The sequence below is a fragment of the Diabrotica virgifera genome, chromosome 5 (genome assembly GCF_917563875.1).
Source record: "Diabrotica virgifera virgifera chromosome 5, PGI_DIABVI_V3a".
In the NCBI taxonomy this organism is placed as follows: Eukaryota; Metazoa; Arthropoda; class Insecta; order Coleoptera; family Chrysomelidae; genus Diabrotica; species Diabrotica virgifera.
The window spans coordinates 7922724-7935369 of record NC_065447.1 but is presented as its reverse complement, the minus strand read 5'-3'; the positions used below and the strand labels follow the sequence as shown (position 1 = coordinate 7935369).

Genomic DNA, 12646 nt, shown 5'->3' with positions numbered 1-12646 from the left:
ATATTTACGTAAAAATATGAACGATAAGGTCAAACAAAAATTTGAATTTAAACATGTTTGACGCACGAAGAGACTTGGAAATTTACCTTCAGTAAATTACTTTCCAACCCTCGTATCAACGGATAAACCTATTAGTAAATCTAATTTACCTTTCTAAGTCTCCTACGCTCGCGAAGAGTGGCCGCTTTCCTTCGATCTATCGCAACGGTCTTCTTCTTGCAGGCCTTGCAGGCCCACGCCAGGCACTTCCTCGGTCCATTTATTGTACATCCTGTATGATGTACCGCGGGCTCTAAGATGTGATGCGCGATTTCTTTTTCCTCTTCGCTCTCTTCTATCGAACTCTCCGCGCTCACGTATCCGGTGTCTATTCTTAAGCTGGAAATAATGAGAAATGTATTAGTATTGGTTTTGGGGTCGTGTAAACTACGATGTATTAGATATTGAAGAGAATAAAACAGATCCGGTTGATTTAGCGGTCAAATATTTTTTAAAACCGAACTTAATATACAAACAAATTATTTAAAAGAAAAAAAAAATTGAAGGCACTCGTGGGAGTGCCGACAGAAGTGAAAACTTCTTATAGTTATAGTATATAAATTACAAGGTGAATGGTTTTTCCCTTCCAAAAAGAAGTGCTATACCTATATCATGCACGCGATGCGCATGCCCTATGCTATTTATGTAACATACACATAATTTATATACGTACAAAATTTATTTCAGCGAAGCGATGACGGTCGCAAATTCAATACTTTTTCCCCATACAAGAAGTGCACAACGTCCTTAAAGAAATTTTCAATTAAAAAAATTTATTTCGTCGAAGCGATGACGGTCGCTAATTTAATACTTTTTCCCCATCCAAAAAGTACACAACGTCCCTAAAGAAGTTTTCACTTCAAAAAATTATTTCATCGAAGCGATGACGGTCGTTAATTTAATAATTTTTCCCCATCCAAAAAGTGCACAACGTCCCTAAAGAAGTTTCATTTCCAATATTTATTTCGTCGAAGCAATGACGGTCGCTAATTTAATCATTTTCCCCCATCCAAAAAGTGCACAATGTCACTAAAGAAGTTTTCACTTCAAAAATGTATGTCATCAAAGCGATGACGGTCGCGATGACGGTCGCTAATTCAATAGTTTTTCCCCATCTAAAAAGTGCACAACGTCCCCAAAAGAAGTTTTCATTTTAAAGATTTATTTTGCCGAAGCGATGACGGTTGCAATGACGGTCGCTAATTCAATACTTTTTCCCATCCAAAAAGTGCACAACGTCTCTAAAGAAGTTTTCACTTTAATACATATACGTACAAAATTTATTTCGCCAAAGAGATGACGGTCGCGAAATAAATCCATTTTCCCCAATCCAAAAATTGGTTTTACATTTATTTTAAATTTAAAAACTTCTATACAATTTATGTATAGATACACATAATACAGATACGTACAAAATTTATTTCGCCGAAGAGATGACTTTTTCCCCATCTTAAAATAGGTTTTAAATTTATTTTAAATTTAAATACTTCTATACAATTTATATATACTACATACAAATAATATAGAGCATAAGCGATGACGGTCGCGAATTCAATGCTTTTTCCCCTATCCAAAAATCGCACAATGTCCCTAAAGAAGTTTTCACTTCAAAAACATGAGTAAAAAAATATTCACTATTCAGGTAATGTGAATTCAACTCCTTGCAGTTTATCATCATCTTCTTTAAAACGCTTTTCTTTAGTTCAATCTTTTGGGTCAAATCTTTAGACGTTAATTTGACTGCCAATTCAAATGAATGAGAATTTGCAGACATATGCATTCGCGGGAACAATACACGAATAGTCAATACATTTTTTTATGTTTATTCATTGTTTAAATAAAAAAATAACGATTTTAATGGAAAATGCTTAAATTCTCTTGTTTTTTACAATGTAGAAATTAAAAACTTTTACAGATTGTAGCTAATTATATGAACTATACATAATTTCACTTTTTACGTTAATTGTTTAGGTACAAAAAAAAAACTTGGGCCCGAAAGTGTTTGCGGAAGGACATGCTTACGTTGCATTGAGCCGAGTGCGATCATTAGACGGCTTGCGCATCGAAGAACTGCATTGCGAGAAATTAACAGGGTCTACATCGTGCAATAGTAAAGCATTAGAAGAGATGGAAAGACTGCGAAAAGTGTAATAGGTGTAAATAATAATTTTGATTTAAGAAATGTATGAAGAAATTACATAAAATGTACAATGTATGTATCAAATGTTGAAATAAATGCAAAAAATGTGTCTATTATTATATATACATCCTTTTTTTAACCATGACGATATATTTTAATTTTTTGGAAAAGTGTAAGACTAAAAAGTAAAAATGTAAAAAAATATGAAAACATTTTTTAAGAAACGCTTTTCTTTAGTTACGAGTGACTAACATTAAAAATATTAAGTATAAAAAAATCAACCAAAAAGCAAAAAATAAAAAAAATTCAAACTCGAAGGATTATTCTAAAAAAAACTGTTAGACATATTAAATATGCAAAAGTCTCACACACATTCGTTAAAAAATTGAAAAAATCTAACACATTCGTTAAAGAAAAGCGTGGGGCGGGTCTTAATCGAATAAACGGTTTGATACTTTTTTACTTTTCGCGCCCCACGCTTTTCTTTAACGAATGTGTTAGATTTTTTCAATTTTTTAACAAATTTGTGAGACTTTTGTATATTTAATCTAACAGTTTTTTCGAATAACCCTTCGAGTTTGAATTTTTTTTATTTTGTTGCCTTTTAGTTGATTTTTTATAATATTTTTAATGTTAAGTCACTCGTAACTAAAGAAAAGCGTTTCTTAAATTTTTTTTTAATATTTTTTATTGTATAAATTTGTTATATTCATAGTTGTAACCATTATTTCTGACGGTGTAAACTGACGGTATAAACTTAACACAACCCTTTTGAAGATAAACTAATTGGACTGAATGCATAATGCCATATAAAGTATCTGTTACCAAGCGGTTCCTGCACTTCTTCTTTATTAAATTTAGTTTTGAAAATTGTCTTTCACAACTTTAATTAAAATGAGGTAAAGTGAACACAGTCAATACAAAGACACTCAAATTAGTAAATAGAAGATTACCGTCAAAATATTTTATATGGCCCATTTGAAAATATAATTCATCCAGATTATCGCATTCCATTGGCATTGGAATATCCTGGTATTGTTTAAGTTTCCTCCATTCGTCATCGATCTTTTGCATCGTTTGTAGGTCTTGAGAATTACAAATTCGAAACAATTTTGACATTAGTGGTAAAAGACTTTGGCAACTGTTAAAGCTACTTCTATTTAGAAGGTGTATCTTATCCATGACTGGATCAGCAAAATATTTTTTTTTTCATACAAGCTGTAATCAAGAATCGCCTGCATATTTCATCAAAATCATATTTTAATTTATTATCTAAATTCTAAATCATTAATATTTTGCCTCAACCCAATTTCTAGATACATGTTATTCATATTAACAAATTTTGTAATATCTTGTAAATAATATGTTATTAATATTAACCAATCTTGTAATATTGTTCCAACATTTCGCTGTACAAATTTGCGCATTTGCAAATGTACGCTAACACCGTATTTGTATTTTTATTGTTATTCGAAGCTTCTTTTGGTTTATCAAAATGCAACAAACTTTTGTGTTATTACACAATAATACACAATCCACCTTTTTAACAACTTCATAACGCTCAACAGGCGATAACGATGTGAATTCACGGCAGGAATTGAAATAATGCTCACCTTCACAAAAAATACAACTATTTTGTGAAGTAGTTGTAGTATAAGTATGTTGATTTCGAGAATGCCGAGCCGTATTCGACGATTTTGATTTATTTGGTGAAGGATTTTTGATATACTAAGATCACGTGTTTTCGAGTTGAGCTTTTCTATTTAAAAACGACATCATTTGTTTCATTGTTGGATTACGCGATTCGTTAGTATTATCCTCCCATCGTTCGCGGAGACTATTAGTGATTAGTGAATTTGTCTTTGAATAAAATGACGAGAAAGGAATCTCACGAGTCGATGAATTGACCAAGATTTTTTAACGCTCTTAAATATTTTTGAATATGATCCAAGAATGCGCGAGTTGAAAATTCTTTTGATATGCACGGCGTGTCTATTAGCGATTTGAAATAACTATAACTAATGAATTTTCGATCATCATAGCGCTCTTGTAACAAATTCCACGCGAAATAATAATTTTGACCAGACAATTCGATAGAAGATATTATGTCCGCAGCTTCTCCTGTTTAACAACTTTTCAAATAAAATAGTTTTTCTATGGATGCTATACAATATGCAAGTTCTCTTACTAATTACATACATTCAAAACGAACAATTCCTCACGCAGTGAGAAAAGTCGGCCATTGCAGTGGGAAATTATTTTTCTCACGAGTTTTCCTACGGTCTTCCATACTATGATCGCCGTTTCCATGGTAACATGCACAATACAAACACAATTAATGTTGTCAAATAAATCTGTTAAAGCAAAACCTACCAGAATTACTTTTCAAAACTGTTCAAAAATAACTGTTAATTAGAATTTAAAAAAATAAGGTATATAAATTTTAAGAATATTAAATACCTACATGTATATGTATTTTATTTCAATTTGTGCATATAATATACCTAAAAGCACCTACACTATTTAATTTTGAAGTTTGAACTCTTGACAAAACCGAATCCATAGAAAAAGTACAGTGTACAACACATGAGAACGCTTGATTTGCGGCCCTCGCCTCGTTATTGCGGCCCTCACCTCGGCTCGTGCCAACAAACTTCTGCGCTCGTGAGAAATATGCTTTTTTCTCACTTGTTGTACAATATACTATTTCTCACGGGAGAAATCTTCATAAACTAATGAATTAAATAAATCATAATGGCCTAACCACGTGTCGATACTGCCATTAAAAATAGGCAAAGGAATAGTTGGAAGCGATGTTGCCAGGAAATTTGCTGCCAGTTACTGCAATGTTGTTTGCAGATTGAACTGCTGCCGACGATAAAGGAACGCTAGAAAATATTGGTTCTGGCGGTGTATCATCCAAAGTCGACGATTTTAATTTTTCCGTAATCCGATCCGAACCTTTGCCCAAGTGTGTAAATACCAAAGAAAAATCGAAAATGATAAAAAATAGCGGAATCCGTTAATTTGTTCACGAAAAAATCAACTATAAAAATGAGCATAATTTTAGGTGATGCATAATTTTTAAAACTATGTCTATAAAAAAGTCCAAGGTATATGTATTAAAACCAACAATGAATAAGTTTAGTATTTTCTTTTCTTTTCAAATAAAGAGTTTATGTTATAATCGTGGTTGATCCTAATGAAACATCCAACAAAATGGTCAAACAATAAGAGAATTTCAGAACAATATTGATATTTTACTCCTAATAGCCAATTATGTCTACATCTTTTTACTGTGAGCAGTTCTATTATTCTCTAACAATTAACGATTACGTAATACGCCAATCAGGATTACTCAGAAAATTGAACGACCACAAAATAAAACGAATGTGACCGTACTCGTATAGCGTGAACCAGAGCCGAGATTAGTTCTCCATATTTCTTATTTTGCTAACATCTCTCGAAACTTGTGGGAAATCGATGGACGATCGGTTCGAATCCTAGGAGATACCCTTTTGTGTTCATATCGGCTCCCTATAGAGCTAGAATTTCTCATGTTTGGATTTCGCTTGAAGATTGGAGAGAAAGCTGAATGTATTAGTAATAATTCTGGCGTTTTGTTGTGGTATCTTTCACTATGGAATATAAAAACAATTTTGGAAGAGGTTATTTATAGCTTTCGTAGTTTACCTGTTCGTCTAACACATAAAAAACTGGCAAAATAAATCAAGTTCAAAATAATATAATGGCTTGTTAAAAAAAACAGAGACAAATCGAGAAAAATCATAAAAACTCACGAGCAAAATAGATAAAATACATAGGTAAAAAACTGAACCTGTTGTATTTATTTACTTGAATAATAAACTGCTTAAGATTTCAAATTACAGTTTTTCAAGAATGAAAAAGTTAACAAGAGTCTGGCAATGTATTGACTGAAAAAAAATGCTTAGTACATAATGTTATATACATTTTTCCTTCAAGCCATACAAATAATCAAAAAGCTATTATCCGAAGATGGCAAGAAATTCCAAACAACAAAATACCTTGTTCTTTAATACTATAATAGTCATAAATACGTATTTATGCCTTTTTTGCTTTTTTTATTCTCTTCTTCTTAACTCAGGCGAGACTTATTAGTCTCTGGCACTTGGTTGTAAGACCTTTGTACCATACTCTGTTTTTTCCTTAAACTCAATAAGTATTGTGCCTCAACGAAGGCCAACAGCATTCTTATTGGTAGTTTTAGGATCTCTTCTGGTTCAAACCTCATTTGACCAGTGAGGTTCTGTCTTGAGAAGAAGAATATGCTTTACAGAGATAAAATTGATATACTAAAAAACGTTTTACAGCGTTTTCAATATACGCGTTCTTTATCACTTTCTCTGCCGGCCAAAATAACCTCGGACATGGCTCACTTGTTTCAGAGCTACGAATGAGAATAGATCCTTATACCTGCGTATTATGACTCTACGATAGTATGAGAAAACAACTGTAAACGTGAAAATCCCTAGATAGGGACTTTTTTTCGCCTCATGACAACGTTTTCAGCATTTGGAACCACTGCGTGCCATGCGGCAGTTTAAAGCGACAAACTACGCGTCACTGCAATTACTGCATAAGGTCATCTCCGGAGGGACAAATACCAAAAGTTGGACGACTCGTCAAAATGAAGCTACAGTAAAACCTGCCATATCCGGATCAATGTGGCGACAGACCGATCCGGATATGAAAAAATCCGGATATCACGACCACTACTTCTTTTACAGTCTCTGAAACGTTTTCTCCTTCATACATTCCAGTAATTAACGCCGTCAATAACTTTCGTCGATAAACACGTTTTATAGATTCTATAATACATTATTTCGCCATCTTTTAGATCTTCTTTTAGTGCGTTGTCCAATAGCAGGACTGCCTTTCTCGGTATATTTCGGTAGATCCGGACGGCGCAGAACCGTTCGGATATGGGGAGGCAGTGGCGTAACAAACTCCGACGGGGCCCCCCCGCAGAATTGGAAATGGGCCCCCTTTAAAAAATTGTCCAATGCGACATGTGTGACAAATACCTATATGTGTTACAGCCCAGTAAATCAACGTAAAATATGGCGATACCGTGTAATTTTCAGTGTCACCACCGAAGTGGTCAACTCAAGATTTTTCGAGTTATTTATGAGTAAAAATGTTTATTGTTCAACAAAAAAAAAACGCGATTTTAGGCGATTTTTGGCAAATAGTTTAAAGAGTAAATATTCGATCGAAAAGAATATTGTTAGCAAAAACGTATCTAGCTTATAAAAAAAGTGAAACAAAAATGAAGTTCATCGACTCAGTAAAAGAAAACATGTAGCTCATGAAAAGTTTTTCTTATTCGTCAAATTCCAAATCAAATATTTCAACGTGAAATAACCAAAAAATGAAATATTGTTCGGGGAAACTCAGAACTTTTTTAAAGTGTTTAAAAGAAGCTTTATTTTTTACAAAAGTTTCTAGCATCAAAACTAAACTAGTTACGCTCAAAATGCAGTTAATCCCATTTTTTTGGTAAAAAATTATGAAAATCTCCCCCTATTTAGCACCCCAAATGAAACTAATCATTATCGCCTTACAAATTACCTAACTGTTTTATACGACCTGTAAGTTTCACCGGTTCAAAGTGTTTATTTTTAAAAGGGTTCTAGGTTATGGGTTAAACGAGTCACTAATCACGACTATATGCAAATTTTAAACAGCCATGTCTTAACAAATTTTTGTCTTACAGAAAAACAAAATAAAGCCAAAATATTTATAAAAGCAAGACCTACCTACATTTCTTTACTCTTTGAGATTTTTCGTATCACTAATACTTTTTAAGTTATTTTGAATAAAAAAGGCATTTTTCCAAAATAAAAAAACTTTTAATAAATTTTTTCAAAAAAAGAACTTCGAACCGGTCAAACTTACAGATTATATAAACAATAAATATTTAAAGTAAATGGTAAAGCGCTACTGATAAATTTTATTTGGGGTACGAAATAGGGGCAGATTTTCACGATTTTTTATACCAAAAAAGGGGCCAACTTTATTTTGAGCGAACTCGTATAGTTTTTGTGCTAGAAATTTTTATAAAAAAATAAAAACAAAGCTTTTTTTTGAAACATTTAAAAAAGTTTTAAGAGTTTTTCCCGAAAATTGCTTCATTTTTGATTATTTCAGGTTGAAATATTCGATTTGGAATTGGACAAATAAGAATAATTTTTCATGAGCTTCAACTGTGCTTTCACTGTGTCGATAGACTTCATGAATAAGTACACCATTTCCTGAATCTTTTAAACTACATTTTTGCTACAAATATTTTTTCGATATCTAATATTTAATACGATAAATACGTACTTATTTTTGAGTTATTTGTGAAAAACCCGTCTGAGAACGTTGTTTTTTTAATAAACATTTTCAATCGCAAATGACTTGAAAAGTATTAACATAGATAAAGAAACTCTATAGAAGAACAAAAGTTGCTTATAATTAGTCAATTTATACATTTCCGGACTTATTTTAAACGTATGTTTTTCACCCCAAGGAGGGGTGTCACCCCCGAAGTAAAAGCAACCAACGGCATAAATCCAACTTTGAAGTGGAGTGTAACTAGAACCTAAATCCAAATTGTCAAGCAAATACGTACGTCGTGACGCTGATAATTTCACTCCAAAACTGTCATTTACTGAGCTATTTGTGTATTCATGCATTGTTTATGACGACTTATATTTTTCATCTTTATTGGTAAAGAATAAAATAGAACAAAAATTACTAAATTATTACATTAGTATTATTCTATGAGATGAGCAACTTTCTCCGTGCACTATCTACTATCAGCGAATATATCAACAATTTTATTAATTCGGATGGACAACTTCATTTTCAATACAGCACTGCTTAAAAAACGTATGTATGCAAATAATATAAAAACACATTTTTACATATATTAGACAACAAGATGGGGCCCTTGACATATTGGGGCTTCATGTTGCGGGGCCTCTGTTACGACTCTGGACAATTGTATCGAAATACTAAACGTAGGTAAACATTAAAGAGAAAACCCATTTCGGCAAATTTCAATTCTCAAATCTTTCAGTAGTCACGTAGTACACCACGTAATTTATTGCCGTTACCATAAAATTTCGGTAGGCCGGAAGGGATTAAGTTTCTAGATATTATGAGATGATTCACTTGGCAAATACGTCTATTTAGAAATTTACGTTTTTAATTTTAAACACACACCGTAAAATAATATAACAATAACAGATTTTTACATAATATCAGATGACAAGATGGGGCCCCTAAACGATTGGGGCCCCCCCGCAAGCTTCACGCTGCGGGGGCCTCTGTTACGCCCCTGTGGGGAGGTCCGGATATGACAGGTCCGTATATGGCAGGTTGTACTGTACTTACAAAAAAATTAGCTTGTAACTAATAATTTTCAATCCCGACTAACAAAATTTTGTGGAGCAAAATCAGAAAAAATTGTCAACAACCTTAAAAATTATTTACCTCATATTTTTCGAGTCATCTATGGATCTCCTGCTACTGTTAGAAGAAGTGTCCGACATCGGCGATTTGTCCTGCTTCTCCAAATTCCTTAAAAACACATCTGCCTGAATGTTCCTTCGTTTCCTACCAGCGTTTGTCTCCTTAATTCTCGACGTTAACACTTCAGAATTCACTTCAGTTTTATTTTTCGAAACCGTTTTATGATAGTCACTAATTTCGGGATATTTTAGACGTTGAAGGGGAAAGTTGTGGGGTAAATCGTAAGGTTGGAAAATGTTTGAATAGTAGTTCATTTTAAATCGGGAACACTGAAAGGTTTTTCATGGTTTTATGTGAGAAATTTGTTGTGCCGTGTATAAACATATTTCAAGATCTGCTAGTTAATTTTTACTAGGTATTAAAAATATTTAGAATATACAGGGTGTAACAAAAATGAAGGTCATAAATTAAATCACATATTCTGGGATCAAAAATAGTTCGATTGAACCTAACTTACCTCAGTACAACTGTGCACATAAAAAAAGTTGCAGCCCTTCGAAGTTACAAAATAAAAATCGATTTTTTTCAAAATATCGAAAATTATTAGAGATTTTTGGCATTCTTATAGCAGGAACATCTTAAAAAAATAATAGTGAAATTTTTACACCCCATAAAAATTTTATGGGGTTTTGTTCCTTAAATAAACCCCCCAAATTTTGTTTACGTTCCAATTTAATTATTAAAAATAAAAATTTACAACTCGGACAATAATCATGAAAATGAGTTCAATGTTCATATTCGGGGGTTTTTGAGGTCGCTGAACAGGAATATCGGGCCACCGAAGCTGCAGGAGGTACCTGGTGCCCGGTATCCCGGTATACACGTCTTCTCCTGGAGTTTTATGGAAATTCGTTATGGAAATAGTTGAAATTTATTAGCTCGGGGTTTTTGAGGTCACCAAACCCGAATACTGCATTTAGACCAGGGCGGATCTGTTTTGAGGTGGATGTGAGAGGTGGCATTCGGATTTTTTTAGGTGACAACTTCAATAATTATAATTGCCTTATGCTCCTTCTCAAATATGCTCGGAACATTAATAAGAAAATAAGAAAATAATAAATATTTATTTAAAAATTTCGAAAAATATTGAGTTTTTTCTACTTTTATTGCTTATGACTTTAAAACGATTCATTTTGGATTAAAGTCGTATAGAAATAAAATAAAGATAATTAAATTTTGTATAATATACGACTGGTCTAACATGTCTTTAATTATTACCCTTTCTGCAAAATAGAAATAAATAGAAAATAAGGAGTAAAAGAGACTGTTTTATTCAATGTTTTTCAACCACTTTGGTTGCACTTACAACCTTCATAAATTGCTTAGAAAATTCTTACAGCATTAATTTTTTTTAAAAAGTTCAAATTTTTTAAAATCTTTCTGAACAAAAAGTAGATCATTTAGAAGTTTGCTAATTTTTTACATATAAAGGGGTTCCTTACCTATCTAATACACTTTACAGATATAAAATCTGATTATTTAAGCGTCCTCAGTACTGTTTTACAGTTATAAACAATGTTTTGGCTTATAAACAAATACAGTGAGGACGTTTGAGTTGGAATAAATTCATTTTCTTGAGAATGGGCGACTCTGGAGATAAATCCCCAAATAGATCGATTTTTATTTTTAAATTATAATTTTTTGGCAGAAATATCATACTAGTGACGTCATCCATCTGGGTGTGATGACGTAATCTAAATATTGGAATTATTTAAATTCAATTTTTTTTTAATTAAAACCCTGTATAAATAATTATTTTAATGTTTATATTAGTGAATACAAAATTGAATAGCCTTTCCATTGAGCTATCACACGGCACCTATTTTCATTAAAAAAACCATCGATTACGCCATCACGCCCAGATGGATGACGTCACTAGTATGATATATATACCAAAAAATTAGAATTGAAAAATAAAAATCGACTTTTTTCGGAATTTATCTCCAGAGATGCCTATTCTCGAGAAAATGAATTTATGCCAACTCAAACGTCCTCAATGTATTCGTTTATAAGCCAAAAAATTGTTTATAACTTTAAAACAATGCTGAGGCCTCTTAAATAATCCGATTTTCATTCTGCAAAGTGTATTATATATGTAGAGAACCTCTTTATATGTAAAAAAATTATCAAACTTCTAAATGGTCTACTTTTTCTTAAGAAGTTTTTAAAAAATTTGAACTTTAAAAAAAAAATTTAGATTGCAACATTATTCTGCAAAATCTTTCAGGCCGATTTGGATGAAATTTGGTGAACAATTTAGGTATGTTGTAACAATTTTCTAAGCGAATGACGAAAGTTCCAAGTGCAACCAAAGTGATTGAAAAACATTGAATAAAAACAGGCTTATTTTGCCCCCTTATTTTGTATTTATTGCTATTTTGCAGAAAGGGTAATAATTTAAGACATTTTTAACCAGTCGTTTATCATACAAAATTCAATTATCTTTATTTTATTTTGCTACGACTTTGTTCCAAAATGAATCGTTATCTATATATATAAAAGAAAGTCGACGTTGTGTTAGTTACACCATTTATAACTCGAGAACGACTGAACAGATTTTTATGAAATTTTACGTGTATATTCTAGCGGACTGGGAATAGGATAATATGGAGTTTCATACCCGTACGTCATAAGGGGGGTTGCCCCCCCTGATATATTTTTTGAATTTTTGGAAAAACCGTTTTTTACTATTTTTATGAGATGTAGAAGCAAAAGATACATACAATCCTAAATTTTCAATTTTCTATCTCAGACCGTTATTTTTTAATAGCCATTTAAATATTTTACATCTATATAAAAAATTCGCCGGTCGCAGTGTTTGTTACCATACTCCTCCGAAACGACTTGACCGATTTTTATGAAATTTTGCAGGTATATTGGACTGTACTGGTAGTAGGTTGCTGT

General features: G+C 32.2%; 1 protein-coding gene across 4 annotated transcripts in view; it reads right to left on the bottom strand.

Annotated features, from left to right (window-relative positions):
- The window catches only part of LOC114338024 (transcription factor SUM-1), a 182735-nt gene that overhangs the window by 145633 nt on the left and 24456 nt on the right, over nt 1-12646 (bottom strand). For 3 of the 4 annotated variants that reach the window (XM_050651260.1, XM_050651258.1, XM_050651262.1), the window contains exons 2-3: nt 9704-10011; nt 150-378 (exon numbers count right to left, since the gene is read on the bottom strand). In XM_050651260.1, the coding sequence (XP_050507217.1) occupies nt 150-378; nt 9704-9996 (522 nt within the window). In that variant the 5' untranslated portion in view covers nt 9997-10011. Of the gene's footprint in view, nt 1-149; nt 379-9703; nt 10094-12646 lie in introns of all 4 variants that reach the window. The other variant, XM_050651259.1, reaches the window with a different exon arrangement.